The sequence below is a fragment of the Erithacus rubecula genome (genome assembly GCF_903797595.1).
Source record: "Erithacus rubecula genome assembly, chromosome: 6".
NCBI classification, from domain to species: Eukaryota; Metazoa; Chordata; class Aves; order Passeriformes; family Muscicapidae; genus Erithacus; species Erithacus rubecula.
In genome coordinates, this window is record NC_136688.1 from 14835122 (window position 1) to 14852125 (window position 17004).

A 17004-nucleotide genomic window follows, 5' to 3' on the forward strand; every position below is an offset into this window, starting at 1 on the left:
GAACATAAACATGGTTTTGCAGCATTTGTAGGAATTTCTGTTCCTTGTTTTGTTCAAAGCAATTCCCACACAACAAAAGTAGTGTTGCCCATACCGAGTAGAAGATACCAACATCTCTGATTGAAGAAAACTGTGTTTTTCAGTAATGAGATGGCTGTGAAAAAAAATTTACAATTAACAACGTTATTTATTAGGAGAAATAAATATTTTAACGAGATACTTGATTGGTGTAGCCATTAGTAATGCCAGAGGTTATGGTCCCTTTCATGCTTCAAATGCTTGAAACCCTATAGACAGTGTTTTAAAAACAGTAGTAAAATACATTCACCTTTTCTGCAAAAGCTTTTCAAGGGTTAAAAATATAACCTAAGCATTTCAAATAACCTTGTGACAGGGAAAATAATATCACCATGGCTGTTGAAAAGCAAACTGTGAATATACTGAGTTCTTAGTAAAGAAATGTTTTCAATTCCCTCAACAGTAAACTTTGCTTTTTATCTACAGTGTAGGTGCTGCATACCTAGTAGTAGTTTCAGCTACCTAGCAACACATCAACTGCAATCTAATGAAGATAATTATGTGAAATCTGTACTAATTGTGCCTGTTGAGTGTTGCAACTCAGTCTTTTTGCTGCATATTTAAATTTTTTTAGCCAAAAAGATTAAATAGTGAACGAAATTACTGAGTTTCAGCTATTGAAGTAATTTTTTTTTATAAACTGGGTGGTGTTTTTGATGGCACACCATCTCAAAAGATAGGTGATTCAAAACCAGAGGATTCAAAATGTTTGGAAATTAGATTTCTAGATACTTAAGTAATCAATAAAAACCAGATTTATTTTTATCCTATTTACTAGATACATGCAGGATATATGCTAGAAGCAGGAAGGAAAAGGACCTAGACATTATTTCCTGTAAATATAGGAGGGAAAATATGACACTTAAGATACATACAATCTCTGATCCTTTCTTAGTTACATTTTATAGGAGAAACAAGACTTTAAAATAACATTTATTTCTTAACCAGTTACAGATAAATTTAGTTTTGAGCCTGCTCTTGGGAGTTTAAATGTCTGTAACAGTATAGTTCACCCAGGTGCTAAAGACAGTAATCTTGTGCCAGCAAAAGATAGCTGCTATCCAAAAACTGTTAAAACCTTGTAAAATGAGCCATTGAAAGCCTCAAGTACCATCTGACTTAATGAAGTAAGACATTACATTTATGTTTGAAAGTATTAATAAAAGTTGGAATTGTTTGATGTTGTCCTGCTGGTTGTGCAGTGAAGTTTAAATGCTTGACAAATCCAGTGGTGAAAATCATGTCATGCAGAAGGGCTGTGTTGTGGCATTAGCTGCTAGCTCAGGGAAGGGTCTTGTGTCCTGACACTGTTTGCTTCTTGTTCCATTGTTTTATGGTAGGATGATTCCCACAGCTCTCCGCATGGAGAGTGGATTTTGAAATGAGGGATGCTGTGACAATGCTTGATGTGAGAGAGTGAAAACATGTCTTGGAAAGATGTGGGCAAACTTCCATATTTCTCCAGTGCTTCACAGTATTTTGAAGTGTGTCAGAGAGCCATGCTGTGAAAAGCTGTTGCCCACGAAGGAGGCAGAGGAGTGCTAGAACTTCATTCAAATAAAAGGAGAGTCCACTGGGGCTTACCCCATGGGCTTTCTCTCCAGGTTTGGAGGACTCAGGCTCCTTTTACCCTAAACTCATGTTGTCCTCTTCCTTTCCCCATTGGCTGAGGCACTAGGAAGGTACATATACATATTCCTCCTTGAATGTGTGTTGTCATTTTTGGACAACACTTTTGTCAAGGTTTGGAATTTCAGGCTGTGGGTTCTGTGGATCCATGAGAAATTCAGACTGTCTGGGTTCTGCACTAGACTTGTGCAGACCCATTTCTCCTACTACTCTGCAGTGCAGAAGGTCAGACTGTCTGGGTTCTGTGACAAACTTGCTGATGTTCTTAAGAGGCATTAAGACCCATTTCTCCTAAAGATCCTCGTTGTCATTCTTTCAAAACCTGATTCATCCTTTCACACCTCGTTCCTGGAGACATCAGGACCCATTTCTCCTATCAGCAGTGAGGACCCCCACGCCCACTGAGTCATTTGTGAAGACATTAAAACCCATTTTTCATGTGCAGAAGCCAACTGCTGTAGTTCTGCAGCTTTTCCTTCTTTCTTGCAGAGTATAATCAAACAATGACCTTCACATGGGCCTCAGGTTAATTATCTTACTATTGCCTCACATGGCATCTTTAAAATAGTAACAGAAAAACTGCAAAATTTATAACTGAGGAAAAGTGAGTTCCTGCTTCAAGTGAGGGCCAGTGGGATCTCTTATAAAAATGTTGAGACCTGCTCAGCATGTCTGAGCTGTCTCAGAGTTTGTATTCTCTGTATTCATGCCCAGCAAATTCACCACAGTGTCTTCTGCAGAGCTCAGGAGCCTGTGGCTGGTGCTCTGGTCTTCTGGGCAAAAATCCAGGTTATATTCCCTAGACATCATAAATGGCTGACAAACAATATGGATTTGCTTTGTTTTGTTTTTTCCCAATAAAGTACCAGGGTTTTTCTGACTGGTCTAAGAGGCCCTCTTTAAAAGAAATTTAAAAGGTGGCTGAGACTTATGCCAGATACAGAACACTAGGAGAGCAATGTGTGTGTGGTGTATGAGACACACGGGGCACATGGAGGTTGCAGTCATTCAAATAAATGCATTTCTTTTAAATTTCTAATTCCAATCTAGATGATGTTTAATGAAATGTTGGAGTACTGTTTCCCATAATCAGATAACATCAATAGGAATTATTCGTAATACCTCATTACATCTCTTAATAGTATAATATTTTACCCAATTTATTGCAAAAACAAAGTACCAGCAAAGTAGGAAATGTCAATGATTTAGTTTGGATCACTGTCTAATACTGTAAAACAGATGTATCTTACTTTACTCAGAATTGTGCCTAGCATACAAAGTATTCCTTCCCAGGCAGCTGATGTAAAGTCACTGTAAACTCTCTACTTTACATTAAAATACATAAAGGAATGATATGCAATGACAAATACAGTAATTTGGATAGGTACTAAGAAATCTAAACACAAGTGCTTCTCTTCAGGTTATAGGAAAATGTGAGAATGAGTTACATAACAGCTGCTATAGTTCAGAGGGAAGGAAAAGTCTCCTTGGGGTGATGTTAACATCTAAAAGAATAAAAAAAGACAAAAAATTGAAGACAATCTGGCAGAATACCAAATCCCATCTTCAATTGTCTTATTCAACAGCATGGGCTCTGAACCTCTTTTCCAAGTAGGAAAGCTTGAAAAATGCATGCATGCATAGCTGATTTTTAAATTGAGTATATGTTTCTCTTTCAGGAAAAAAATAGAGACTTTAGAGAGTAAATGGGATAAAAGGATCTATCCAGTCTTGCACCATACATCCAGGCATTTCTCCTTGCTGAATATCCCTTTGGGAATATTTGTCCTCCTCCTCTTACCTCAGCAATTACAAGCCAGAAATAATAATACTGGAGCACATTGAACCTGTAAACGCATTAGTAAGAAGAATTGTTGATGGGCAGCTCTCAGTTGGCTTCACACATTTTCTTGGTATGTGTCTGCAGTGGACAAGATGCCCTCAGAAGAGGGTCAAGACACAAGGGTAGGAATAGAGGCTTTTGAAAGGGATGCAGCTGATTTTGGAAAAGCACATTTGAGAGTTAAGATATTTGATCTTGGTGGAAGGTGGATTCAGCTTTACATTTCCTGTAATCATGCATTTCTAAAATTGCTGATTTAGCTTTTAATGCAGTTAAAAAGCAGGAGTAATAACAATCATGGGGAGATGAAGAGAAGAAAAACTCCACCAGTTCTCTCTGTTTTGTTTTATTTTGTTTTCTTCAAATGTGAACCATGTTGCTAAGCGTATGTTCTAGGCATCTTTAAGAGGTATTACCTCTAAATATTTTATAAAGGACACTGAAGATTGCCTTCCTGCTGCATGCTAGCTAGTGTGCTGGTTTTTCAATAATTGATTGTTGTCAAAGAGGGAAAAAAATCAGCCACAGAAGTGATTGTCTGCTAGCAATTTCCTCTGTACCTGGTGGCACCAGTCACTGTCTGGCTCTTAGCATTGGGCACCTTGCTAAGCCAATTAGAAAAGCTAATTAGAAATACCTCTTTGCTAGCATATTTAAGAACAAAAAATTTTGAGGAAAACCCACAAAAGAAGCTCTCTTGCTCCCTGCTCTCTGCTGAGGAGTGGGGGCTGGCTGGGCTCCCCTTCCAAACCTATGAACACCAATAATGTCCCAAGTCAGAGAAAAAGAAAAATGACAAGTGAGGAGAGCGCGGTTGGTGCAAAAGAGGGAGGGGGAGAAGGAGGTGCTCCAAGCATCAGAGCTGAGATTCTGCTGCAAGTTGTGGTGAGGACTATAATGCAGCAAACTGTTTTTCTGTAATTCATGAAGTGCATGGAGGGATGCAGCATTTACCTGCAGCCCATGAGAAAAAGGCACTCATACTGGAGCATGGGAATGCTGAAAAACTGTAATCTGGTGAGAGCTTCAACAGAGAGAGAGAACCCTTGCTTTCAGAAATAGAGGAAGAAGACCCTTGCTTTTGTACTGGAACAGCCCATCCTTAAAACCTGCACCCCATAAATAAATATATAAATATATGGCCCATGGAAAGCATGTTCCAGCTGTGGGGAGACTGCAGGCTGTGGGAGGGACTTCCAGGTTCTGGGTGGACTGCCAGCTGTGAAAATTAAAACCACATTGTAAAAGTTCACAGAGAGCTGTTTCCCATAGGAAAGACCCAAAGCATAGCAAAAGAGACTCCTGTCCTTAAGAGAACTGAAGAAAGACCTTAAAACTGGAAAATTGACTAAAAATCCCATATTTTGTCTCCCTGCACTGTCAGTGCAGGAAGAAAAGAAAGGGAGGAAAGAAAGGCAGGGGTGGGGGAAAAAGTGTTCTAAAGGTTTATTTTAGTTTTCATTACCCTCTTTGAATTCTGTTAATAATCTTTTTTTCTTTATACCTTTTAAAGTTTTGGCCAGCATCAAGGCATCTCACTTAGATTCTAAATTATTCCACAATAAATCACTTATTATGTATCTAAGTTTGAAGATTTTTAGTTCCAGTCAGACCTGAATTCAACCATACGCTATTACAATAATTGTAAACAAAATTTCTGAAGGCAAATTTGACTTTTTTGACTATATGTAACTTAAACAACAAAAAAGACATAGTATATGAATGTGAGAGTAGAATTGTGCTCCAGTAATGCTATGAGCTAAGCCTTCCTCTGCACAGACAAGAACAGAATAGGATAATTGAGGGTTTAATCCTTTGTTTACTAAGCACACAGCAAATGCACAGTGACCTTTGTTTTTCCCCTGTAAATACTTCTCAGTGGATGTAGGCTTTCAATCAGTTTTTCATACAGAAGCACTGGGAAATTTCTGCATTCATCAGAGACTGTCAAGCTAGTGACAGACATGCAAAAAACCTAGTTTCTCTGATTCTGACCTCTTATCTTCACATAGCCGCACATAAATATTGGGTGATGTAAGTTCATCTTATGTGTAATGTGTTGAAAATAATAAAAGGGTTTCAATATGATTTACAGCTTTTGTTCTCCTATAATGGATTCAAATTTATTTCCTTTACTCTTAATGCACTTGAAATGTTTTTCTGCCATCACCATATAAATCATGGTGATTCCTGGTCTCAGCTCTGCATATATTTTGTGTACTTTTTGTTATGGGTCTACTATCTTAGCAGTATTTAGAGGCATTTTGAAATGCATGTAACCATATAAGTAAACCATATTAAAAGTATGAGGAAAAAGTTTTGAAGCCATTACTGTCACTTTTGTAGATAAGCACTTAAGTATTCTTAAATCCAGGGGTTATTTGACTCACATGTTGAGCTATTAAATCCTCATATAAAATGTAGCATGAACGTTTTGTTGATTATGAATTGTTTTATCACAGAATATAGCAGTAAGGACATTTATTCTTATAGAAAGAATTTCTGTTATGTCAGTAAGTTCTGAGGGGTTGGTCCATTATTTCCTTTTGAAAGAGTTAAAGCCTCTAGCACGGTTGCTGAGATAATGCCTGCAAGTCTGTGAATTCTAGTGAAACTGGTGTAAAAACTAGGCCATCTGTAGGAATGGCTTTGGTTTTTTTATCACACTCTTAAAAACACTGTGTAAGCACATCAGCATCCATTTCCCCCAGTCTTTTGAATTGAATTGCCTCATGAAAGCATTATGTTATATTTTTTTTATATGTATCACTTAAATTTGGGTTAAAATTGAGTGCCAGTATGTGTTATTAGTGTTATCATAAATTTCTTTAGTAATAGTGATTATCTTGCAGCACATACTGATTCCAGTATAGATGAAAGAAACATTTCCCTTTGACAACACTCATAATTATGCAGTGGGGCTCATAGTTGCTTGCAGCCTATCCCTGCTTAAGAAATCGATCATTAAAGCATCCAGAACAATTATGAAGTTTATGTCTTTATATATTATTCTGTATTACCCATTGCTGTGTGCAACTGCTGTAGATTTTTACCTAATAAACATGCCAGTTTAGGAAGAGCTTTAGAGCAGACTCCCTAGAAACCTTCAAAGTAGCACAATGGATGTATGTGGCATGGCTCTGCTCATAGCAAAGCATTGTCAAGGGCACCAGCCCAGTACCCACTGTGCTCTCTTCTTTATTAGGAAGCAGAGTTCTTTCTGCACATACTTATTTAAAGACCTGTGGCACCTTCTGAGTCAGTGGAAGCTTACTTGTCTACCTTCACCTGGTGCTGAGTAATTTGACCATGAACAGTTATGCTGTGCTGCAGGACTGGAAAGAATTGTCTTCAGTTAAATGCAGTTCTGCATTTCTTGATAAGAGAAACACGCAGACCAAAGCCTGCTCTGTGAGCTTGATGGAAGTTTTTAAAGAAAAGGCCATTTAAACCTTTCCTATTGTAGTTAAATATGGAGTGTATCCTGCTAGTCGAAGGATCTTCTTTGTAGACTCTTATATGTTCACTAGGTTGTTTTTTAATAACTTCAAACCTTCTAGCATGGCATTTTTGTTTAGCCGAGGAGTTGCTGATTAAGTGGATTGATAATTAGGCATTTATCTTTGTCATGGCCTAGCATGTAGAGCTTACTATGTTATTTTCTCTTGGCTCTTTCAGGTATGAATACAAGCAAGAGCGAGACAGTGAAAGAACACCCATTGAAGCCTTCCAGAAGATCTATGCCATGCCTGGCCCAGAGCCAAACACACCCTCAGAGCCTGAGCAGGCACTGCTCGTTTCTGCAGCCCCATTCCCATTCCCAGCCCCATCCCCATTCCCAGCCCCATCCCCATTCCCAGCCCCATTCCCATTCCCAGCCCGCAGGGGCGGCTGCTGCCGACGCCGTGGCACAGCGAGGTGAGAGCTGCTCCCAGCCCTGATGAACTCTGAGTTACTTAGATATCTAGGGCTTCTTGGAGAAATGGTTTGGCACAAAACACCTGCACGTAACCACATTAGCATATTATCTTTATGATGTTTGAAGTGAGTTTTAAACTATTTTTTTTTTCAATGATGGCATTGTTTCCTTCTCACTGGTAATGAAACAAGAAAGTCTTGCTCATTTATGCTGGAGAAAAGTGTGAAGGCTTCTGTAGTCTGTCCTAGATGAGAAAAAAAGAATAAATATTAGCCTTTTGTTTAAAAAAAGTCTTTATATATGAACATGTAGGAGGAGAGGCATTGGTTCACCAACAGTAGAATCAGGGAGGAGTGGTATGGAAAGAATGAGAATGAGTGGAGAAAATGCCTCCAAATTTTAGCTTGTGTGGAACAAGGAACTACTTTTATTTTAGTACTTCTAACTTAACAGATACACATGCCCTATCACAGAAACTAGTCTAGTTGGAGTCCTAATCACTGTGTGTCTCCTGTTGCCAGCTGTTGCCATCCTCTTTTGCCAGATGTGTGTGAACCTTTGAAGAATAAATTAACTCATCTGGTAGTAGATTTTGATAAGTTTCCTTAATGTTGCTCGACACTGGGGACTAATTATTGTTCTAGTGAGTTATTTTGTTGGGCTAAACTTCTCTCAGGAACACACTGAAAGTCTTCATTAAAGTGATCTTGCTCTTTTTTCTTTTGATAGAAAGTGCTCTTCAGAATTTCAGTCCAAAGTTTTTTTTTTAAGTTACTGACAACTTTAAAAAGGGTTTTTTACAGTAAGGATTTTTTTTACTTACAAAATACATGTGGATGCTGATACAGATATTGCCTTTATTCCAGCTAAAGTGATGGAGACTTTGGAAAACAACTTGATTAAGCTGTCTAATACAGAATACAGTGATCCATTTTTAGGTAAGTCGTTGTCTGAACTGAAATAATGAAAAATTAAGAATTCTTGGATTACATTCACAGTATTTATGCGTTGAAAGGCCATACTTATCCTGAATTTCCATTCTTTTTGAAAGAGGAGACTAAGTATGACTAAAGAAATGTGTGCTGTCATAAATTTCCTGATACTGTCTCACCTTTTAGTTTAAAAGTAGGGACTAAAGACAGAGGAGTGTCAGACACTCAGTATATAATTTTCCCACAAAAATCCTTCATAAAACCTTGATTTTGAACTATGTGCTTGAAACTCCTTTGAAGTTGTTATTATTCACTTATTTTTCCTGTATAGTCATGTCATTCACTACTATCATGGCTGCAGTTCTACTGTTGTTTTTGTTTGTAGATATTTTATATATTTGCTGTAGAGATTTACATATAAAAAGTGTCAAAATTCGGGAAACAAGAAAAGAAGTAATGCAGAAAATGGCCATATTTGTACTGCTTTACTATCATTTTGATATTGTAATTATATCAGAGTAAATAGGAAAGAACTTATTCTTGGAATAATCCCATCCTTGTAACTGCAACTTGAATCTGTAAATGCACACATGGGTAATAATTTACAGATTCCAAGATGAAGTAGTTGTCACCTGTTTTACCCATACACACACAAGGATATTGCTGCACCTTGCACAACTACTATGAAACATCAGACTAGAAATCATATCTTCATGCTGAATGAAAAATAGCTGCTTTCAGGAACCTAGGTCTGCTCACCTCTCACATGATTTAGCATTGATTTTTCTTGATGCCAAAAATATATGATAGATAGAGGCTTCTCAAGGTTTCCTGAATAGGTAATTATTTGGAATAGTAGAATTGATACTTCTTCAAAACCAGATATTCCAAAATCATGCTATAGACCAAAAATTTGGAATGAAGGTTGTATAAGAAAATCATGCCTTAGTAAGGTTCCAGTTAAAGCTGCTGCACTTTTCTAGCATAATTGGAAATGCATATTAGAAGATTTTACTGTTATAATTTCCTTCTTTTTTTTTTTTTAAATATCCTGCTCTGTTTTTCACTGAATTGTTTACACACACACATGCTGATATTGTTGTATATTTATATATGTCAGCAGTAATTCTTTCTCATAGTAAATGATGCTGGTTTTCATTGACATTACTTAGTTTTAACCTGAAAAGATACATGGAGGGCTCAGCAAATGAGAAAAAGATAGATTGATTATTTTCAGTTCAAAATTGTGTTAAACTTCGGTGTGTATGTTTCTTCTCTTCTGACTACAGCTATGGTCTGGAACCAGAAGAAAAAATATTTAAATAGTTGCCCTTTACTAACTTGATATGAATTTGCTCATGTTGAGTCAATCCCAAATTAGATAAGTGAAATCTGTTAAGTTATTCTGTATTTACAGAAATGTGACTGATTAGGTTATTCACTTACAAGCAAGAAAGAAAACTTTATTTAAAAATAAATCCCAGAGGTCAGTTGTAAGAATTGCTTTATTTTTATATCAGCATTTTTTGTTAGATTCATGAAGAGAAATAAGGGACAGTTAAAAGGTGCATGTAGAAAAGGCCTGCACACCTTCAAAATACAGTTTCTTGGTGCTTCAATATTATATTTATGTGGGTAAGAATTTGTGTTAAAATTTTCAGTTTTATCCTGAATCTGGGCGTAGGTCGGGAGGGGAAGTGAAAAATAAACCTGAAAAAGGAATATTGCAGCTTCAACGTTGATCACCAGACAGGTTAAACAACACTTTTGTAGGTACTCTGGCAGGTTCATGGAGTAGTTTCAAGTAGGCAGATTAATGGGTATCATCATCTTAGTGAACATTTTCCAACTGCTCTCCTGAGAACATGAAAGAAAGCTGAATTAAGTGAATGTGGTGAATTTTTAGATAGGCAGTGTTGTAGAAACATTGGCCAGATGGCTTTCTCCTCTTTCTGAATTGTTTGTAGGCAAAATTATTTTGTGTGAAGGAGATTAACAGGCATCAAATGAAAGACTTCAGTGGAAAGCTTCTCTTTTATTTCAGTTGGCTATAGACAAGGCCATAAATCTGTTGGACAAGTGATGTTACTGGATTTATGGAGTAAAAGGCTAATATATTACACCTTTGTTAGTTACACACATAAATGGGATCAAGGACACAGCACGTTTGTGTTGTTTTTCCTCTGTCAGTTTTAGGTGTCCAGTAGTGCTTTTAATTTGAGGAATTGGTAAATTCCATCCCAGTGATAACATACAATGTGAACTCTGAGGTTCTAGACATACTGGAATGTCTCTCTTCCTCGCTCACTCCCTCCCACCTCTGGTGGGAGACACAAAAGGTGGGGATTACTGTGTTGAAATAAGAACAAGAGTGACACTCAGTAGTAAGTAAAGCATCACTTACTAGTTGATTTTTTTCAATTCTGTTTTTACTCCTAACTTAGATTATGAGGATTTGTGCATAATAACTCATCTTTCCTAGCAGGACATTAAATCCTTCCTAGACACAACAATTTTGCTGTGACAGATGCCTTGTATTCTGAATGTATCCTGAATCCAATTACTACAAAGCTTATATATAAAAAACTCCATATTTATGTGCCATGCTGCAGTACAGAGAAGTGACAAATGAAGAGCTGAACCAAAACTAACAATCTAACAAAGAATCATAATAACTGCATGATCAAAACTTTTTTTCAGTGCTCAATTATGGCAGTGCTTTGTAAGTCAATTTTGTGAGGTTACAATAAATTGAAACAGACACATATATGTGTATATCCTGTGCAATACATACAGTGTTTACATAAAAAGAGAGACTGAAGGAGCGCAGAAGATATGATTCAAGAAAACCAGGTTCAGTTTCTGCTTCAACAGAAATGCAGTTTTCCCATTATGCTTTCTAGAATGAATTTTTCTCTGGTTTGTGGTCAGTGCCTTCATAAATGAGAGCTGTCACATCTGTTCTCGTTGTGGAGTGAGATGGCTGAAAAGCTGCATGAGAACAGTTTGTGCTATTCCCAGAGCTGTCCAACTCCCATGTTGGAGCTGGTTCATGCAGGAGAGCTGGCAGTGTGGATGAAAGAGCTGTGCAATCCAGTCAGTGCTCACTGGAACATGAGGATTATCTTTGGACTTAGTATTGCAATTCAAAATATTGATGTGTTTTAGGCATTTAATCTGCCTCTACTGGTTCTGTACACCACCTTAACTCCTCTGAAAAGCAATAATATATGACTGGCTAGCTTTTTAAAAATGAAAAATATTCTGTGTAATGGTTACCACTGTCAGAAAGTTCATAAGAAATTGTATATTATAAAAAGTCTATGTTTGTTTTGTTTTGTTTTTCATATCTAAATATACATACACAGGTAGATGAAAACCTTTCTATATTATCTGTGTAATATAGTATGTCAGGTGTACAACAAAATAAAGTAAGACCTAAATCCATCACAGTGTAATTTATCTAGGTGTTTAGTGATGTTCTTCTCCAAGTTACTTGCTTTTTCTAGGATTTAAATTAGGACAAAAGGGGATTATTTGCTTGACCAATAATCTGTTTCTTACTAAAGCTTTGCAAAGCCTATCCTTAAATGTGTAAAGGCTCAAAGGATTCAGTAAAGAGCCATCATATCAAAGTTTGTGAAACAGAAACAATTTTGGAATATTTATGTTAATTTTCCTTTCCATAACTATGCCACATTTCAATTGAAAAACATTTGCTACCATACACTATGGTGGATATATAAAATATATTGCTGGATTGCATGTTACAGAGAAATCAGGACAAGTGCTTTTTATCTCCTGTCATAAAATTGAAATGCTCTCTTGGCCCTTCAGAAAAGTATGAATAGTAAGAAAGATAGCCAAGCAGATAAGAAGACCCAAAAAGAAGGATTTAAAATGTGGACTTAGGTATCCGTTTCTAAACTGAATACTTCTGCATTTTTGTGTAAAGAAATTCCAGAAATGAAATTGTCTTCAGTGTTTTAGAGGAGAAATGGAAAAATGGTTTGTAAACAATTATTACACTTTTTAAAAAATTCTAGCATAGTTTTGCATTTACAGTCTTTTTACAAAGGCTAAAGGTTTTTTGCCTCACTGAATTAACTGTACTTTAGATTAACTAAAAGCTAAATACAGCACATCTGATCATCTGTCATATTTCAACACGTGAACATTGGTCATTGGACATTTTGATAGAATAGTATTTTAGTGATTAGACCCACACAGTTGGAGTCAGATCAACATTTTTTTAACTCGGTAAGGAGGAAAAATTAATAAAATCCAAGTAAACGTGCTCAATAAAAAAACCAAAACTTGAAGGCTTGCAAGGCCACTGGTATATACAGACATATACAAATGGGGTACTCCTAGCTCACATTGTTCAGCTGTGCCCAGCAAAGCACCAATGCCAGAAGCCAAATTAGGATCTATGTTTTAATTCAAAGATGAATAATTTACTACAAATCCAATAGAAAGACTGTTAGTCCATATCATTGCATTTGCAGCAAGTTTCATTAAAAACACCCTTGAGCAGTACAACTTGAGACACAAGACTCAGGGATGCTGCCTTGCTTTGCATTGTGACAATCCCACGTGGAAGATGAAATGCACAACCAAATAATAGAAAGTGTGGGGGAAAGGATGTCAGAAAATAGTGTTACTTTATAGTCAACCATGATACAAAAATGTCATAGAAGCTTAGAAATTGAAGTTGTTGAAGGAAGTCTCAAGGCCTAAAATCACTGTGCATTTAGTATGCATGTTATCTTTAAGCAAGTATTATTTTGGCTTAGTGAGTGAGAAAATACAGGAAAAAGATTTCCATTTTTAATAAAAGTAGTAGATGCCTTATAATAGAAAAAACATCTGATAATGAAAAATAGCAAAGCAGCCAATGCTATTAGTAGCAAAAGTTAGCTGTTACCTTCTTTTAAATTCTTTTTCTAAACCCAGCATATTTTGTTCTTTGTTCTTTAAAAACATTGAAATTTATCAAAAGAAATTTGCAAAAAGTTCAACTTGAGAAATAAAATGAGTGTCCCAAAATGTATGTTATGGTTTTTCTTTCCAACCTAATCTGGTGTAGAAATATTATGTATTCCATTGAACTTTGATGATTATATTGTTTACATTGACAATTTTCTTTTAATATATTCTGCAAAAGAGGTAAATGGGATGAATAGTAGCCACAACCTCTATTTAAGGGGTTTTGCTGACATTAGTGTCCAAAAGTGCATGAATGGTAAGAACTATGCACACTTTTGAATATACTTTTGAAATACAAATTGTATGGTATGTGTCTCAGTATTATATTTTTTCAGACAGGTGTAACAGATGCTTATTGAAGTGGAATGTTTAAGTGCTAAACATTATTCCCCTTTTTACTGTATTAATATCATTGCATTGTGGGAGAGTGCTTTATGTACATAAAATAAGTTATCAGCTGCTGAAAGCTATAATAGGAAGTATCTTTGAATTTTATATAGGTTTTCTTTATAATTATAAATTTCTTAAATTTTAAAGGTTGTGTTGGGTTTTTGTTTTGCTAAAACAAATTTTGAGGCAACATAGCAGATAGCTCTCAGTGAAAGATTTTTTTTTACAGGAGAGATGCTGCAATTTAAAGTATGTGTCCTTGAAAACATAAAGATATTTAGCAGGTATAGTGTGTTGATCACAGAGGGAAAACTTATTTATAACTTCAAATTATTTAAATAAAAAATCTGAAAAATTGTGCAGAAGTTTTTTTTTTTTTTAGTACTATGTGTATACTTATAATGTGAAATCCTCTAAAACTTCCTTCAGACAAATAGACTTCTTAATATGAGTATAGTGTTCCTTTCAGCTTTAATGACCTAGTTTAGGTTTTGCAGGCCTTTCTCTTCATTTTACTGACTCCTATTACAATCTCTTGATCTTTGCTAAAGCTAAGCTCACCAAACCTAGACATAAATCAAATCTGCAGAATTGCTAAGTACTGTTTCCTAGTTTATATACCTACCACCTGAAACCTTTTTAACTCTGTTCATTTTTGTTGAGCAGAGAGTAAATTGTATATTAAGTTAAAATACTATTTAAAAGAAATAAAACCCCTGACTTAGGCACATTGACAATTGAAACTAGCTGTTTTGTACATTGAGAAATCCCATCACAGATTTACCATAGTTAATATCAGTGTTAGAAATTATCAAGGGAACATTTTGTTTAATCATTATGTAGCAACTAAATTGAAGAAAAAACAGTGCTCAGTAAATGTTCTGGGTTTCAATATTCCATTTCAGAAGTTCAGAATGCTTAGGGTGCATGAGATAATTGTGGTCTGTTTGGTTTTTTTTTAAATTTCTGGGTACTTAGTGTAGAGAATTTAACTGAACAACTTAATGAAAAATACATGTTGCAGATGAAGTTTTATGAATTTGAAATCCATGAAATTCAAGATTGTGGTTCCCACAGCAACCACGACTTTTTTCTTGGCTTCTATTTAGGGTTTGGAATTACTGAGCTAAATGCTGTTCCTAGTCCACCTGACTTTTCCCATGTTGATGAAAGCTGAGATGGGAACTTGACTCAGGATTTGTGGGTAAATTTTTTTGTCTGAATATGTTTCTTTTTTCAATTTGTCCAAGATAATATTGTGTGGCAATGATCATGGCATCTTTTTTACCTTTAACATCTTTTTTCAAGACTAGCCACTTTCCAACATGCATTAAAATTTTCAGTCCAACACTGTACAGGCATTGCCCTTCATTTTACTCCTGTGGGGTGTATAGGGCAAGAATTGCCATGATTCTTTGATGGACAGTATGGGTAAGCTCTGAGGGAGGTCCTCAGTTTCCTGCAGCTCTCCTAGGGTACTCAGCTAAGTTTTCATAAAAAATTCACCTGAGCAATTAAAACTATATCCAATGACAAAGCGAACACTTCCTTCATGAAGGCTTTCTACCTTCTACCACCATCAGGTACACCTATTGAAATGTGTTCTGAAGCACTTACTGCAATATCTTAATGTGCAAATTCTCAAATGCTCTATCTGCATGTGTGTAGGGGAATTGGGCATTTTAATTGCTTGTTTAAATTTAAAACATGAGATTTTACTCTGGTCTCCAGAGTGTGCTGCCTGTTTAGTGAAACATCTTGAGCCTCAGCAAGTGTGAGTCAAGCAGTTGAATATTCGTATTTATTTTTTAGAACTACTGTAAATGAGGTTATTGACTTTTTTATTTGAATACTAATAAAAAAACCATTTCTATAGACTCTACTAAAAATAGCAGTCCCTTCTAGTTTAAGATAAACATGATAACATTTCAAGCATAAAGCTTTAACAGGAAAAGAAACATGTTATTAAAAAGTGCATACATAAAATGAATATTCAACTGTGTCTGTAATAATGCTGTTTATCCACTATAATCTAAAATGAGCCCATTGTTTTCCTCTGGTTTTCCTTCAGATGTAGGAAAGGACAAAGATACATATGCACATGATTCAGACCATGGGAGTTACGATGCTCGAACAGATCAATCATTGCTGATTCAAAATAAGCTCAGCAGGCAGAGAGCAGAACCTCGAACTAAATCATCTCTAAAGGTAATGCACACAAAATTCTATTAAATTGTATCAGCTGTCAGAATGTGCTGAAAATTTTTTAAAATGCAATTTTTAAAGCACTGCATATGTTGCAGCCTAACTAAATGGGTGTCTCATGGTAAGAGATTTAGATGGCTCCCAAATTGTTAAAAATTATAAAACTTCTAAAATAATTTTAGTTAATAGTTTTAAATAACTTTTAATTATTGTTTGAATTAATCTGTATGTTAATTAATCTGTGTGTTAAGTCTTAAATCACTTTTAGTTAGCATTTAGCAAAGTTGTCATGAACTGCTGTTGTGGGAACAAAACTGCATAAAATTACTGAAATTAGTTTTGTTAAACTAAACATGATATGCTTCAATGAAGAAAGCCTGGGAGAAGAGAGGTGTATTGTTGAAATTGGATACAAGGAGTGCAGAATTTATGGAGCACAAGATCATTTTGCAGAAACCAGAAGAAGAGGCTAAGTATGTGCTAGAGGAAAGAGATACTAAAAATATTAAAAATACAGACTAATTAGGATGCGTAAAGAGAGCTAAATAAGCAATAGAGGATAGAATATTAGTTAATGAAAGAGAATTATGTAACTTAGAGCTAATGAACACTAGTTTCTTTCTTTGCTAAAAAATGTATAAATAGGTTAAAAAGTTTTGTATCAATTTTTGTTTGGAGGCTGGTGTTGGAAGATAGTTTGTAAGGGTGGTGCAGAAGGCAATTTTCCCCAATGGATTACAGCTCTACTGATTGCTGAGAAGTGCAGACAGCCTTGCCTGCCCAAGGAGGATGGGGGTTATGAAAGAGAAGTAAGGGACATGTGGCTGTGCAAGGGACAGGTAAGGTGAGAAGATGTGTGGGGGACAGAGAGGGTCAGGAACCAGGTGGGGGCCAGCTTGGGGTTAGCCAGTCATGCAGAAGGAAGGAGGAGTCAGTGCTTTGTGGAGCTGCCTGTGAGGAAAGGAGTCTGAGTGCATGAAGAAGGCATGAAAAGTTTTTAATAAAGGACTGATGGTGGT

General features: G+C 36.0%; 1 protein-coding gene across 3 annotated transcripts in view; it reads left to right on the forward strand.

Moving 5' to 3' along the window:
• Positions 1-17004, forward strand: part of ANO3 (anoctamin 3) — a 111159-nt gene that overhangs the window by 44413 nt on the left and 49742 nt on the right. For 2 of the 3 annotated variants that reach the window (XM_079310090.1, XM_079310091.1), the window contains exons 2-4: positions 7229-7468; positions 8336-8407; positions 15852-15988. In XM_079310090.1, coding sequence (XP_079166216.1) covers positions 7229-7468; positions 8336-8407; positions 15852-15988 — 449 coding nt within the window. Of the gene's footprint in view, positions 1-7228; positions 7469-8335; positions 8408-15851; positions 15989-17004 lie in introns of those variants that run through there. The other variant, XM_079310092.1, reaches the window with a different exon arrangement.